This window comes from Antechinus flavipes, chromosome 2 (assembly GCF_016432865.1).
Source record: "Antechinus flavipes isolate AdamAnt ecotype Samford, QLD, Australia chromosome 2, AdamAnt_v2, whole genome shotgun sequence".
Classification (NCBI taxonomy): domain Eukaryota; kingdom Metazoa; phylum Chordata; class Mammalia; order Dasyuromorphia; family Dasyuridae; genus Antechinus; species Antechinus flavipes.
Window position 1 is genome coordinate 313,299,708 of NC_067399.1, and position 17,355 is coordinate 313,317,062.

General features: G+C 34.3%; 1 protein-coding gene across 25 annotated transcripts in view; it reads right to left on the bottom strand.

Annotated features, from left to right (window-relative positions):
• NRXN3 (neurexin 3) overlaps positions 1-17,355 on the bottom strand; it is a 2,067,316-nt gene that overhangs the window by 1,266,617 nt on the left and 783,344 nt on the right. For all 25 annotated transcript variants that reach the window (XR_007950618.1, XR_007950617.1, XR_007950616.1 and 22 more), the window contains one exon: positions 3,718-3,921. Coding sequence is in view for 22 of the 25 variants with exons in the window: in XM_051977495.1 (XP_051833455.1) it covers positions 3,718-3,921 (204 nt within the window). In the remaining 3 variants the exon portion in view is untranslated. The remainder of the gene's footprint in view (positions 1-3,717; positions 3,922-17,355) is intronic.

Below are 17,355 nucleotides of genomic sequence, written 5' to 3' on the forward strand. Positions count from 1 at the left end.
GGTGAAGACTGTGGGTGAGGGAGAGTGAGGTGGGCTTGAAGTTGTGAGGGTTTTAACTTTTGATTCTGTACCATCCCAGAAGGTTGAATAAATACCCCTCCTTCCTAATCTGTGTAAAGAGGAAATGTGACTGAGCTTGGGAGGAGAAACACAGAGGGAGAGAGAGACACAAAGAGAAGACCATGAAATTTTCTTTTGGCTTTCATACATTCTTAAGCAAGAACTATTGTAGAAGGAAAGCCAAATTAGATTACATATTTCATGCTTTATTCTACTCTAGTTCGTGTAGAATGGGCTACTTGAAGTGAAGGGGACTTTGAAACAAATTTCAATCTAGAAATTTGAATGATTCAAGGATGGTTGATGATTTGATTCTTTCAAAAAGGAACATAGTCATGAGCAATCGGAAGGAGAGATAAAAATGACATTGAGGTATCTTGACAATCTTTAGCTATTGTATTGCATCCCATTCCTCTTTTAGGTCAAAATGCCCTATCTAGATTTGAAATCTGAATGAGTAGCTGTACTAGTGGTTAATTTATTATGAGTCATTAGTGATTGGAAAATGGGAAATCCATACTCAGTGAATTTATTTTAGACAAATCACTTTTTTCAACAATTTTCAGTAGCTTCTGAAGCTTGGTATTTAAATTAGTTTTTTTTTTTTAATGAGGGAGGGAAATTAAAAAATTTTCTCTACCAAGGCACTTGGTTTTTGGATGAGGTATGGAGGAAATCAACATCTAAATGTTTTTAGCTACTACATTTTGCAAAAAAAAAAAAAAGGGCGGGGGGTATGTAGTAAAAAGTATTCAATAAGTTACCAGGAGCATTCAATTGCAATTTATGGAATGGCCTGGTACTCATCAGTATCTACCTCACTACAATATGACTCTCAATAATCCTTTCAGAAAATTGTGGATACGATGTGTGAGTTCATTAATAATAATTTTGGGGTGTTTCTTATGTGCAATGGACTACAATATATGCTAATGATACAAAGACAAAAATGAAATAGTCCTTGTTCTCAAGTAGCTATACACAACAAATAGCATTTGTTTAATTTTAATTCAACACAGTCCAATAAGAAGTGGTGGGAATATACAAGTTGAATGTGAAGTCTTTTGGGGGTAATCACCTGCCAGTAGGCTTTGAAAATAAGAAAATAAAATTTATGATTAATAGAATAATAAGCTACTTATGTAAGATAGAATAGAAAACAGACTTGTAAAAAAGTCTTTGAACATAAGTTATGTTTGAATACATATATTTTGAATTGAAAAGTAGAACTTGGAGCCATAGAGGTATCAGTTTTTTAGGAACAAAAGAAGACAATATGTCTTATTCTCTGGAGTATCCAGTTCTCGAGGAATAGATTGAGGGCTATGTTCTTGAGGAACTCCCCAACCACAAACACTCAGCTCTAAAAATGGAAAGATATATGATAAATTAAAGCTGGAAGTCCTCAAGAAATATGAGGCTTCCCTGACCCAAAAGTGAGAACAGAGGGGACAAAAATAGCCTAGAAGAAATTGCTCAACTCTTTATTCTCGTATTAGCCTAGTTTGAAAGATTTATAAGAGGGATCTCAGATTAGGGAACTGTGACTTTCTCTCTGATGCGCACGTGTGTGTGTGTGTGTGTGTGTGTGTGTGTGTGTGTGTGTCTGCGTGTGCATGTTTCTGTCTCTCTCCCTCTCTCCTTCCAATCATTCTCAGCTAAGATGTGAGATTTGTCACATCTGACCTGCTAATCTTTATAAAACAAACATTAAATAAGAGGTCTAAGTCTGAATCATCCTTTCTCCATTTCTCTTTCATTTTATTTACAAAAAGAATTCATAATTATTAATTTTTGTGATGGGGAGAGTTTGACTTTTTTGCTCCTTTCTCTATCTTAGACATAAATTGACTTTTTGTTTATTATTTTAAATAGTATATATTTTTCTTTGCCTTTTTCTATTTCTTTCTTTTTTTCTTTTGGAGGAGGAAGTTGGCTGGAAAAGGGGAGGTGGTAATAGGCTGGGGTATGCCTGCCTCCTGCAGGCTGCTCAGTACACTCTGTTCTCAGGGCTGTTTACTATGCGGGCCGCAGGCTTTGGGCCTTTGAAGGGTTGAATACCATCTTTTGATTTACCATGGTTGATGGGGAATAGCTTAAGAATTAAAATACATGGAGAAAAAAATCAGCAAAGAATAAAATAAAATACAAATTAAAAACAATAACAAAAACAGACACAGAACCAATGGATATCAAATGATTTGGGGAGGGGGATTATATTTTATTGTAAAAGTTGAAAACTGGAAATTAAACACATATAGTAAATGAACAAATCACTACTCAAAATAGTCCTTTGTTTTCTATATATATTAAAATTCTAATTAGCTTGTCTCTATGCTACTTCCTAAGCTTAATTAGACTGGTAGCAACTCCAAACCACATTATGTTACTAGAAGAAATCAGCTGTGGTTTAGGTATGGTCTGGAATTTAGTGCCTAATGTCTCTGTTGGTTCAAGTGAGTTTTAATTTACTCTTGTCTTTTATAGATCTTGTCACTAAAAGTGTCTTCCTTTAGAAAACTTCATCTTTTTCATATATTTCTACCACTATTCAACACTAAATAGCTGCCCTAACATTCTCTAATAAATCAGTAAAAGACCTTCTGGTGAGTGGAGATAGAATCTCAGCATAGTTTTCTCCAAAAATAAAAAGGTTATCAAACATTTCAGACAGTAGATAGTTGCACCAACAACAATAACAAAATGGAGAAAAATGAATCATTCCATGGAAGGTCATGGCATTAATGATTCAATTCCTCTCCCCCCTTAAAAAAAATTCTGATTAGAGGTAAGTACAGGTAAAAGAACAGAACTTGGATTACTCCCAGTAAAGGTCTTATTTATAATAAATTCTGTTGCCACTAACTACACTAGGAAAATAATGCATGCATATGGATTGAAGATAATACAGTGGTGGGGGAGAAAGTGCAATAGCAGATCACCTTAGCACAAAATGCTATTGATTGATGTACCAGAGCCAATGGGTGGCAAATGTCCATTTTGAATAACAATTCAGGTTAGAAGCCACAAGCTTCTCTAGTTTGGAAATCCAGACTCAAAAAAGTTATGTTATTTCATTGGGGTAGATGCAGAAAGGGACAAAAGTCTTCAAAGTCTTCAGTCTTTTCTGTTTCACATTATGGCATTAACAATAATTTATCTCTCCTACGGTCTGCATCTTACCTATTTCTATGTCCTATTTTTGTTTCCAGTCCCCTCTCTCTCTCTACTCTCACATTGGACTGTTTTGAGTGGTGACTAAGGAGGCTGTTTCAATGAGGAGGTGATTGATCAAAAGATGGACCAAAGTAGCATGTCTTACACAAAGCTAATTGATTCAAAAGACCAAGAAAGGAAACTTAAAAAACAAAGACATAGTAAAAAAGGAAATCACCACTATCCATAACCAGAAAATGACATCAAAACTTCATGCAGCAACACAGAGAGGTGTTGTTGTTTAGTTTTTTTTTTTTTTTTTTAAGTTTGCTTGGCTTTATTCACAAGTTTTCAGCAGCTAACATTTCAAAAAAAAAAAAAAACAAAACAAAACAAACAGAAGGAAACCAATCCAATTAAAACAATTGGGATGAAAATTAAGAGAAGGAAAGAAAAGGAACACAAGCCCAAATTGAGCGACGGAGGTTCTTCATACGATACCTAAGTTAACCATGAGCTTGACACGACCCCCATCCAGCTCCAGACGTAGAGTGTCAGCTGAATCCTTGGAAGTAGTGGCAACCAGCAAGCCATAAGCACGCTGGGACATGAAACGGAAAGACACATCCTCAGCCTCAGTGTGCATGACCATGGGCATGATGATCTTCATGTACATGCTGCCATCATAGCTCAAGATAGAAGCCTCTGCCAAAGAAAAAGAATAAAGTTATTAGAAGAGAGACAGTGAGAGAGAGAGAGAGAGAGAGAGAGAGAGAGACAGACAGACAGACAGACAGAGACAGAGACAGAGACAGAGACAGAGAAACTATATTTTCCTTCTATGTCTTCCTCCAGGGACTATTTTTCAAGACTAACTTCTTATCATTATCCTTCACACACTCTATCTACATTCTAACCAAGTCAGACATTTCAGTGAATAGAGTACTGGTCCTTGAGTCAGAATAATTCTACCTCAGGTATTTAAAAGATAAAAGATCTTGATGGGAAATTCATTTTTCCTCTGTTTACCTCAACTGTAAAATGGACATCAAAATAGCAACTACCTTATCTTATGAAACACTGACCCTGGAGTAAGGAGGACCTAAATTCAAATACAGCCTCAAACACTTATAACTGTAAGCCTGAGAAAGTCACTTAATCCTGATTGCCCAAATTGACAGAGAAAGAGAGAGACAGATAGTCAGAGATAGAGACAGAGACAGAGAGAAGAGAGAGAGAGAAAGAGAGAGAGAGAGAGAGAGAGAGAGAATATCAGATGAAATAATGATTATAAAGAATTTAACATAGTATCTGGCATACAGTAAGCACTATAACAATGAATATTCCCTTCCCCTTCCTGTCTATATATAACATTCCATCTTCTGTCTCCTCTCCTTTGCTTTGACCCTCTATGCTTAGAACATTCTTCCTTCTAACTTCATTCTCCATCAGGATCCAGAGATCTTGTCTCCAGGCCCAGTGCTGTATCCATTGTACTACTATAAGTAGGACATTGTTTTTATGAAGGCAATCAGAATAGTGACATCTACTCCATATGAGTGTAAGGTGGAAGAAGTAAGGATATTAAGCCTTAAGAAATGAAGATAGATGGGAGAGTAAGCAGTAAATCACCAAAACTCTTCTATAGTCATCTTTAAAAAAAATCATGAGTACCCTAAAACAAATTCTGGAACAGCAGAAGCAGCAAAAAGATGGGATGAAACAATCACTGAGCCTGAGAAGCTTGGAAGATCAGCAATAAAATTCCTATGAGGGAAAAAGAGAGCACAATCCAAGATAGGAAGTATCCCAAAAAGCCAGTAGCAAGCTCCATTTCATCCAACCAATGGGAGATACTGAACCCCGGTGAAGTGGAGCAGGCAAACATCAACACTGGAATGCCCCATATGCCTCAACATAACTAGGGGAATAGGCAGACTCCAGCTCTGAGTACTGCCTTATGTTTCAGTATAACCCTGAGCAAACTCTGGCAGCCTCTAGTTGTCAGACAGTCACATGCTTCACTGTAGCCTTAGGGAAATACAAGAACACCTCACTGGCCTCATCATAGGACTGACATTAGCACCAGGACCCCAGGTCAGCACAAGGATAGCTGCCAGATCCCTATGACTTTCAGCAGTACCAGTCACTTGCCACTCTAAACTTTCAAGGAAGCACCATATGCAAAGATTCCCAGTGGACCTTATCAGTGTACCATCAGGTAAAATGTCAGAGACTATAGCCCCTGGCACAAGAAGCCTAAGACAATGTCCCTTCCATGTCAGAAGTGGAGCTCAAATTTTAAAAAGAGGGAAAAAATAAAAAACTATGAACCTGAAACAATGAAAACAAAGAGAATCTGACCATAAAAAATTATGGTGACAAGGAAGATCACGACACAAATTCAAAAGAAAACAATGTCAAAATACCTATCAGCAAAACAACAACAAAAAATAGAAAGTTATATCTAGTCCAAAAAGAATTAACAAAAAAGATCAAAAATTAACTTAAAACTCATATAAGAGAGGTAAAATAAAAAATTAGGAGGAAAAAATGAGTGATGCAAGAGAATTATGGGGGAGAAAAAAGAATCAACAGCTTAGAAAAAGAAAACAACTACTTCAACTATTTAAAAATCCAGGAAAGACAATGTTAGACTCCTTGGAATACCTGAAAGCAATAATTCAAAACGAGAACCTGGACAGCATCTTTCAGGAAATTGTCAAGTAAAAATTACCCTAATATCCTGGAACCAGAAAGCAAAATAGGCATTGAAGGAATCTACCAAGTACCTCAAGAAAGAGATCCTCAAATAAAAATTCCAAGGAATATTATGACCAAATTATATTACTCTCAGATCAAGAAAAAAAATACTGCATGACCAACTTGAAACAATTCAAATATTTGGGGGGGGGGTCACTATCAGAATTACACAGGATTTAGCAGCTGCAACATTAAAGAATCAGAAGTTGTGAAACATGATATTCCAGAAGACAAAAGGAGTTAGGACTACAACCAAGAATCACCTATACGGTGAAATTAAGCATAATATTTCAAGGGGGTGGATGGTGGGAGAATGGTCATTCAATGAAATAGAAGGAATTCAAGTTTTCGTAAGAAGTTCAGAACTGAATCACAATTTTGATCTCTAGTATTAAGACTCAAAAGAAGACTAGAAAGGGGAAAAGGAAAAAGAAAACATAAGCAATTCAAGGGAGTTGAAATGTTTATATCCTTATATGTGAAGATGATAATTGTAATTCTTAAAACTTGTACCATTAATAGTCTAGTTAAAAAGACCAACATTTACAAGTACATGAATTGGAAATAATGACAAAAATAATAAGGGATGAGAAAAAAAGAATACACTGGATACAGAAGAAAGAGAGAAGAATTTCACATGAAAAGGGGCAGAAAAACCCATTGTAATAGAAGGAAAGGTAGGAGGGTGGCCAATCAGCATCACTTGAACCTTACTGACATCAGCATTGGTCCAAAGAGGGAATAATCAGTTCACAATCAGTTGAATGTAAAAAAGTATCTTATCTGACAGGAAAACAAGAGAAAAAGAGATTAAATAAAAGGGACAAAGAGAAGAGAAGGGGAAAAGGGTGTGCTAACAAAAGAAATGGTAGACTAGGAAAGGCAGTAGACAGAAGCAAAACCCCATTGAGAAGGGAAAGGGTGAAAAGAAAGAGTGGACAAAAAGGAGGAAAAATAGGATGGAGGAAAGGACTCCATTAATAACTGATGAATGTGAATGGGATGAACTGTCACTAAAATATAAATGGATAGCAGAGTGGATCAAAAAAACAATGTTATAATATGTTTCATTTTTTTTAACAAGAAACACACTTGAAACAGAGAGATACACAGAGAATAAAGGTTAAAAGCTGGAACAGAATCTATTTTGCTGAAATAGAAAAAAAAAGAGTAGTAATTCTTATCTGGGACAAAGCAAAAGCAAAAATAGACCTAATTAAAAGAAATAAAGAAGGAAACTACATCTTGCTAAAAGATACTATAGAATATGGTGTAATCTCAAGATTAAACACATATGCACCAAATGATATAGCATTCAAATTCTTTAAAAAGTTAACCAAATAAGAGAGAAAATTATGAAATATAAAAAGATGATTATTACATTAAATTAAACGGCTTTTGCACAAACAAAACCAATGCAACTAAGATTAGAAGGAAAGCAAATAGCTGGGGAACAATCTGGACAGCAAATATCTCAGATAAAAGGATAGTTTTTTAAATATATAGAGAATAGAGTCAAATATATATAGAATACAACCAATTACTCTATTGATAAATGCTCTAAGGATATAAACAGAATTTTCAGATGAAAAAACCAAAGCTATTTATTGGCATATGAAGACGCACTCTAAATCATTTTTGATTAGAGAATTATAAATTGAAACAACTCTTAAGTACCTCTTTATACCTATCAGATTGACTAATAAGACAAAAAGGGGAAATGATAAATTTTGGAGATTATGTGAGAAAATTGGGACATTAATTCATTGTTGGTAGAGTTGTGAACTGATCCAACCATTCTGGACATCTGTTTGGAACTATGCCTAATAGGTAAGTAAACTGTGCATACCTTTTAATCCATCAACACCACTAGCAGGTCTGTATCCCAAAGAGGTCAAAAAAGGGAAAAGGATCTACTTGTGAAAAAATATTTATAGTAGCCCTTTTCATGGTAGCAAAATATTAGAAACTGAGGGAATATCTATCAACTGGGAAATGGCTAAACAAGCTATGATATATGGATGCAATGGAACAGTATTGTACAACAAGAAATGATGAACAAGTAGATTTCAGAAAAAAAAACTGTAAATACCTATATGAATTGACACAAAGTAAAAGGAATAGAAACAGGAAAATAATGTACATAATATAGTAACATTGTGGAATGACTGTTCTTTTCAGCAATACAGCAATGCAAGTATAAAGGTATCAGAAAGTTTCTTCAGAGAAAAAAATGGTGATATCGAATGCAGATACACCATAATTTTTTCATTTAGTTTATTCTTTTTTTCCATTTTGATCTGTTTCTTCTTTCACAACTATGACTACTATGGAAAAATGTTTTACATAATAGCACATGTATAATCTATATTAAGTTGCCTACCATTTTAGAAAGAGAAGATAGGAGAAAAATTTAAAAATCAAAATCTTATAAAAATGAATGCTAAAAATCCTTTTTGTAGTGGCAGGGAATTAGAGACTGAAAGGATGCCCATCAGTTAGGGAATGGCTGAATAATTTGTGATATATGAATATTATGGAATATTATTGTTCTATAAGAAATGATCAGCAGAATGATTTTAGAAAGGCCTGGAGAGACTTAAAAGAACTGATGCTAAGTGAAGCAAATAGAATCAAGAGAATATTGTACACATCAATAATAAGATTATGTGATAATCAACTGTGATGGACCTGGCTCTTTTCAACAAGGAGGCAATTCAGGTCGATTCCAATAGACTTATGATGAAGAGAGCCATCTGCATCCAGAAAGAGGACTGTGGGGATTGAATGTGTATCACAACATAATATTTTCACCTTTTTTTGTTGTTGCTTGGTTGCTTTTTTTCTTTCTCATTTTTTCCTCTTTTAGATGTGATTTTTCTTGTGCAACATGATAAATATGGAAATATGTATGGAAGAATTGCATTATTTGCTGGCCAAGGGAATGAAAGGGAGGAAGAAAAATCTAGAACACAAGGTTTTGCAGGGGTGAATGTTGAAAACTATCTTTGCATATGTTTTAAAAATAAAAAGCTATTATAAAAAATGAATGCTAAAATTGTCTTGACATATAATTGGAGGGAAATACTATTTTTTAAAAAGAGAAATCAGGTAAAAATAGCAAAAAAAATCATCTGATATCATTTCAGTGATTTGTTTTCATGGTACCTTTTTATGCACTATAAAAAGTGATTTCTAGTGGACTAAAAGAATAATGAAAGTGCTAACATCATATTCTGAATAAGATCAAAGTTTCTGAAATTCATATGTAATTAATGAACTGCATTCATTAAAAAATTATCAACTGCATGCACACATAAGTGCACATACACACATACATATGCACAGGAAAATGAAGTTAGGAGGACTGAAGAATCAAGCATTTTTAAGTGTTTACTGTGGATCAAACAAAGTGCTAATCACTTCACAAATATTATTTCATATGATTTAAGAGATGACAAATGACAAGTATATTCAAGGACTTAAAAGACTATCAGATAGAAGAGGGAATGTATTTCTTTAGTTTAACTCCAGAGGAGTAATAGGCTGTAATGGAAAAAGAGTTAAAATTAGGCACTATTAGGAAAACATTTTCTAATAAATTGTGTTGTTGTCTCTGTTGTCAATATTTCAATCCTATCTGACTCTTCATGACACCATTTGGGGGGGTTATCTTGGCAGAAATACAAAAGCAGTTTGCCATTTCCTTTTCTAGCTCATTTTACAAATGAGGCAAATTGGGTTATATGACTTGCCCAGGGACAGTTGGTAAATGTCAGAGGACAAATTTAAATTCAAATTTAAATTCAGGAAATTGAGTCTTTCTGACTCCAGGCCTGGTGTTTTATCCACTGGGCCACCTGGCTGCCTCTCTAATAAGTAGAGATAAGTAAAGATGTCCAAAAAGTGAATTAATGGGATTTCCTTTACTACAGATTGTTTTTCAAGTAAAGGGTGGATGATTAGTCATTGCATTTATTAGTAGAAATTCTTTCTTTGGATATGGGCTGTACTAGACAGTCACTGAGGTCACTTTGAACTCAGAAAATCTGTGATTAACACATAAGTGCCACAAGAGAAGATTAAACAAAGTACTATGAAAATTTAGGAAAAACGGAAAATACCTTCTGCTGAACAAAACTATCAAAATTTCTAAGTTGAAATTTAAAGGTTGGGTATGATTTCAATAGTAGTTAGAGGAATGGAAGAATTTCCAGGCAGAAAACATTAGCAAAAGTTCAGAAATACAGAAGTTGAGAAACTGATACACATAGTAGGTATTTATTAAATTCTTGTTGATTTGAATTAAAAACCTTAGACAATTGTGTGTGTTTATATGAGTTAATGGGAAAGAAGACTAATAAGTTAAATTAAGACTAATTTAAAAGTGCCTCAAATGCAAGGAGCAAGATTTTGATTTTACATAGTAGGAAGGAAATAATTATTAAATACTTATTTTGTGCCAGTGCTGAGCACTTTACAAATATCATCTCACTGATGCTTATAACAATTTAGGATTAAGGTGCTTTTATTATCCCCATTTTATGGCTAAGGATATTGAGGATTTTTAAGATTAAATGACTTGTTCAAATCAGACAGCTAATAAGTGTCCAAAGCCAGACCTGAACTCAGGTATTTCTGGCTCCAGGACCAATGCTTTCACTTCTCTTGTCACCTAGCTGCCCTATAGACAATAGGAAAGCATTTCAGTTTTAACATCTGTGCTTTAGTGAGATCTGTCTGTTGCAACTAAATAATTACAGTTGGAAGGTACCTCTCCTTCTAAAATTACCTTATTTTTTATTTATATTATATAGAATGGTATCCTAAAAGTCTACTACCAGAGCTTTAAACTTCAGTAAGACTAAGTTATTAAGACTTTTAAAACATCATGAATGTTCATGAATATATATGTGGTCCTTCCCTTTAGAATAGAACTCCTTAAGATAGGAACCACTTTTTCTTTTTCTTTGTATCTGCAGCACTTGACATAATATATACTTAATAAATGTTTGGTGATTAAAAGACAGAAACAAAACAGCTAAAACAAAGCCCCCATTAAAAAAAAAACTATTATTATAGTCTTTAACACATAACAACAAATATCCTTCAGAACAATTTAAATATGCTCACACCCACTTTTAAAATATAATAAGAATAAAAATAATGAGAACATATAAAACCATAAAGATTAGGAAGCATTTAAAACAAAGATATGTAGATAAAAATATATAGATGTAGTTGTGGAGAAATAGATATATAACTCAATCAATAAATATTTATTATGTACCTGTTATATAGCAGATACTGGGCTAATTATTGAAGTTACAGAAAGAAGTAAAAGGCAGTCTGTGATCTCAAAAAGTTTATAATCTATTGAGGAATATAGTATTCATATTGGGGGAGAGAGGTAGATAGACAGAGAGACAGACAGAATAGATAGATAAAGTAGATAGAAAGAAAGATAGATAGATAGATACACACAAGCAATGCCACTGACTTAGCAGGGAGTATAGAAAGCTAGAATGTGATTGTCAAAATTGTCAATTGGCAAATCAGTCAAGTACACAGGGATGACCAAACAGCCCAAAAAAATCACCATGGCCTTCTTATTCACAAGTGCTAGAGACCATAACTTTGTGTTTGATGGCTAGTATCATGCTACTTTTTGTTTTGAAAAGGACTTGATCTAAATGCAGTTCACTGAAAACCCCCTTCCTGATATGAACAAGGAAGTCCACAATCTTTCTATTTCATATTCTGATATATGTAGAGGACCACAGATATTGGGGAACTCTGAGAAAAGTATACTTGAAGCAAAGATACTTACAGCAGGATGTTAACTCAGTGGGATTGATGAGATGATGGTTCTCTAGCTCACATATATCTAGTACAATATAAGGATATAATCACTCCAGTTCACACATACTGAGTATAATTGTAATAGGGTATTTAAGGGTTGAGAGAACTGGGGACTGGTTGAGTCAGAGTGAAAAGATTGTGAAGAGACAGATTGTGAAGGAGACAATAAAGACTTTAGACTCTTTTCCTGACTATCCTCATGATGACTATCCTGCTGAGACCAAGGCCCATCTGTAGGACCACCAAAAAGCTAGTCTGGACGTTACAGATATGAACTAGTCTAAATATCCTTTATGATAGAGATGCAAAAAAAAAATCCCAGAAAAAAAGGTAGATAAGGGATTTTTAGGGTTTTTATGATCCATATTACTGAAATAGAATGAAAGCTCCTTGAAGGCAAGTACTACTTTTGTTTTTGTCTTTGTATGCCTAATGTCTGGCACATGGTAGACATTTGTTGAATGAATGAACGAATACTGTCAATTCATTCAAAACCAGTTATGTACTGCAGTTAGTTGCTAAATACCATTGTAAAAACTAATCAGTTCATCAACAAACATTTCTTAATTGTACACAAAATAGTAACTCCTGTGCTAGTTGCTTGGGATACAGAGATTTAAAAAAAATTCCTTGTCCTCAAAGGACTTACATTCTATATGAGGAGACAATATGTACACATAAGAATAGGCAAATCTACTGACAGATTCCTTCCTCCGTTCCTTCCTTTTTTCCTTCTTTCTTCCTTTCTTTTTATATCATTCTACTAAAAAAAAATCTTAAATGGCTCCCCATTACCCATGAAATAATGATCAAATTCCTTGGACTGGCATTCAAAGTTTTCTAGTCTGAAAGTATTATCATATTCTATTCATCCTTATAAGAATTTTACTCCATATAACCAGGATTATTTATCTCCCCTAAAACATGATTGATATTTTCCTACACTGAAACCTTAGCCAACATTTTTCTAAGACTGAAAAAAGGCATTCCAGAAGCATCTGTTTTTATTTGTCTTTTGTTCTTAAAGAGGATCATCACATCAAGGAGGTGATGCCATGACATACAAATGAATTGGATTTGGGGGGGGGGGGGCTGTGCAAAGTCACCTGCCTCACTTACTCTTCCAAAGCCTTCTGGGTTCAATGGCAAGATATAAATCAGGATGACTGAAGATGGCCCCAGACATAGGAGGCTATGTCTTTCTAATCTTTCTAAGCTAAAGTCTTTAACAGGCCTTAGTTTGACTGAAGTAAAGCCCAGTCTATGATTAAGGCTGGGTAAGAAATGAGCCAAAGAATGACCTCTTTTACCTAGTAAAAAAAAAAATCAATCTTGTAGGGGATGACCCTTAGAGTTTCTCGCAAAAATAGAAACAATTAGGATTTACATTTACAATTGAGCTGTTTAGGGACTAGACAATGGCCTCTTATTGGTCAAACCAGGAGAGCCAGAGTGATTTGGTTTTAAAGCAATCTCCTTAAGAAAGGAATCTAGCTTGTAAACCCCAAGATATCTTGTGAGTTTTCAGCAATCAAAGGGAAAAGGGAAGGGAAGGGAAGGAGAAGGAAAGAAAGGTACAGGGGAATGGGAAGGGAGGGAGGGAGGAAGGAAAGGCTGCATTGTCCAACTGGTCAATTCCAATTATGTTCCCAGTGGGAAGCTCCTATTACTACTCACAAAGGTTGCTATTTGCCCTTGATTGTGGAAGGGGACCATGACATTAGGGAATGATTCCATGACATGCAAGTGAATGGGATGTAAGTGAGGTAAGGTTATGCAAAGTCACCAGCCTCACTTTCTCCTCCAAAGCCATCTGGTCCAGTGATAATATCCCAGAAAGCATCTAAGTTTTGGGAATACTCCTCCAATCTTATTCTATTAAAAGTCTAATAATCTTTTATATCAAGCTCAAAAGCCCCTTCTTCTATGAAGAACATATCCGTTCTTCTAGATAAAATTGGTTGCTCTATCACCTCATCCCTGAGAATTTCAGGGACTCTTCATGTAAGTGTACTATTATAATTTATGTCAAATTTATCTGTGCACATGGTTAACTTGCACTATAGAAAATAAGTTTCTTGGGGAAACAGACTGTCAGTTATTTTATTTTCCAAGTGTCTTGAATAGTGCTTTGCACACATAAAGGTACTTGTTATTTCAACATAGTAGCTACTTAATAACTATTCAACCATACACATATATGTATACATGCATACAATAAGTGATATGGACTTAGAGCTTACTCTCTTCCCTTCTCAGAAAGAAGCCCATATAGCTAATGGTATAACCAAGTCTCAGACCATCCTGTCTGTGTATAGCATGATTATAAGACTGATACTCTTTATCAGCTTCTATTATCTATTCCTCCAAATCTTTGAGCATCTTAAAAATATAAACTTTGAGATGTTGATTAGCACATCTTTAAACTATTCTGGGAACTATTTGGCTCCTTCTTGATCCATCCCTCTGAGCTACTAAATTCTTCCCCAGTACTTCCCTGTCTCTTTTGAGAGTCCCCCAAGCTTGTATTTCCCAACAAAAGATGTGCTCACGATGAAGATTTTTGCTAAGTCCTTTTCAGGATTAAGCCCACTTTGAGGGGTACTCTGTCTCTCTCCCTCCCTCTCTCCCTCTTCCTGCTCATAGTCTCACTTTTAATAATATCTTTCTCCTTATTATAGCAAATTCTGTTTAATATGCTATGGTGAACTCCCACCACATTGTGTGTTCTTTTAATGGTTTCTTTCAAATTCTTTTCCTTGGTAACCCTATTGTTGTCCGAAATCTATTTGATATTTACCATTCCTGATGTCAATTTTTGTTAAGGATCACATCTAAGTGTGAAATCCCCTGCAGCCGTGAATCATAACACTTGAAGGAATTGCAAATCAGTCTTTACTGATTAAGATATTGTTTGTGAATTGGGAATGAAATAAATCGGAAACAAGAGGGAAGAGGAAAGAGGTCAGAGAATGCAACTGCCTCTCAGTCTCCTTGTACCATTACCATCCTCTCACAAGAAGGGATCTATTCTACTGGTCAGAATTAGATCCTCAGGAGTCACTAGCAAGTGGCTCCTGTAACAAATTTTATCTCTTCATTTTGTCTGTAATCACTTTTCTTAAATAAATGTCTCTTTCAGCAAAGAGAATGGCCATTGTGAATTTGTGACATTTTTTTTGATCTAGGAATTACTATCCTGACCTCATCATAGGTGTATGCATATGTGTATGGCTAAGTAGTTATTAAGTAATTAATATGTCTAAATACTTAGCAAGAATCTTTTTATGTAAATTATGTACAGCCTACAAATATATATTAATGTGCATATATATATGTATATATACATGTGTGTGTAAAATAATTATTAAGTAACTATGTCTAAATAATAATGTCTAAATAATTTCTATGTATAATGCACTATTCAAGACACTTTGAAGATAAGATAAATAGGACAATGTTTCCCCAAGAAGTATGTATACTTATATACATACATACATACATATATGTATGTATAATTCTCCCTACCCTTGTAGAATGTAAACTATTTAAAGGTAGAGTTTCTTTCAATTTTTTTTTCATTCCAGTACTTAATCCAGTGTCTTCTACATAGTATGCACTTAATAAATGCTTATTGAATTTTAATTAAATAAATGTTTGTCAAATGAATAAATTTGCTTAATATATATCATGCACTAGGACTGGCTAAAAACTTTCTATTCAGATATTCTTGATATTTACCTTAGCTTCTGATTTTATTCTATAACATTTCTTTTTTCTCTTATAAACTCATACTTCCTGATAAATCATGCTTCTCCTCCAGCTGGGAGGTGGTGGTAGTAGAATAATTAACATGATTAATTACTGTGACATTTAAATAAATATATTTGTGTACTGATTATTTATTGGCTGTTGAAGATGACAAGGATGTTCATCAATTCTTCTGCCCTATTATAAAATCAATGGTCTCTCTGTTGAATCTTAAATTTCTGCCAGTAAAGAAAGCAAGCTATACTTCCACAAAATTTATTCCTACAATGAGTAATTGGTCTGGAGCCTATATATTGGGCTATGGGGTAGAATTTAATACAGAGAAGATATTGCACAAATTTGAGATAAGCAATGGGTCAGATAAAGGAAAGAGTTTTAACTTCCTTTTTGGAAACAACCAACCACACTATATGGGCCCTGAGGACCCTACTAGAACATACTCTCAGTTCTGAGACTCATTTATTATTTGTTTTTAAGTTAATATTTTTATGAATCTTTTTTTGTAGATTATTTCAGCAGATCATTCTTGTTTCCTTTAACAATAGTTCCTTCTCTCTGAGATTACCATCACTTCTATAGATGTTATATGTGAATAGTTATTAACATATCTCCTCCATTAGAATGGGAGCTCCTTGAAGACTATGACTGAAAGGGATGCCTAGAAAGGTTTAAGTGATTTAGTCATCAGTGATTACTTTACAAAAGCAATAAGAAAAGAAACAGGATTTGAATTTAGATCATCTGACTATTGACAGAGCCAATAGTCCCCTGTACCAGCCTCCAGTGGCACAACACTTACTCTAGGGATCTGTAACTTTAACTCTTTCCAACCATAGTTTCCATAAAATGGGTTACCATTCCATAGAACACATATACTAGTATGTATGTATTCTGCACATTGTAGACACTTAGTGATTTTTTTGTTGATTTTAAATAAATCAGTTCTACCCTTTCCACAGAATATTCTATTTCATACTAGGTGTGGTTTTTACTCCTAGTCTTTTATATTTTTTTTATAACTCCTATAACACACTATTTCATACTAAGTGTACCCATATACCTTGATTTTTTTCACATTTTAAAAATATTTATATAATGATCTCTCCTCGACCATGATTTTAAAAAATTCTGACTACCTTCAAAGGATATTAGGAAAATGCCATTCTTCAGGGAAACACCATCAAATTGAGGATTTAGCATTCATTATCCATTCATTATTTCTAATCTACCTGTCTTCCTCTGTCACTTCAATAAGTTAGGTGACTTCTCTAATCTCCTCTCTGTTAGCAAGATCATCTATTTGGTGGCCCAGCACTTATATTTCTCCCATACTCACCATTTCTAGCTATCTAATATTTCATTGCTTCTGTCTCTTCTCCACTTACCTAAACTCTACTCAGTGTCCCCTTCAGTCATGTTCATCACTCTGAATGATAATTCAGTTCAAAGGAATTCAAGATTTAGATTATTCTCAATAGAATAAAATAAGTTTCTGATACCTCACTCACTTAACAGCAAATATGCAGATTTTAGCTAAGTTAAAAGAAAAATCTCCTAATAAGTTGAACTGTCAAAAAGCAGAATAGGCTTTCTCTAAAGGTAGTAGTTTCCTTATTACTGGATGCCTTCAAACAGAACATGGATAAACATTGTGGATAATTTATAGGGAGGATTTCTGGTCAAATAAAGGTTGAATTAAATGACTACTGAAGTTCCTTCCAATTCTGATATTATGTGATTTTA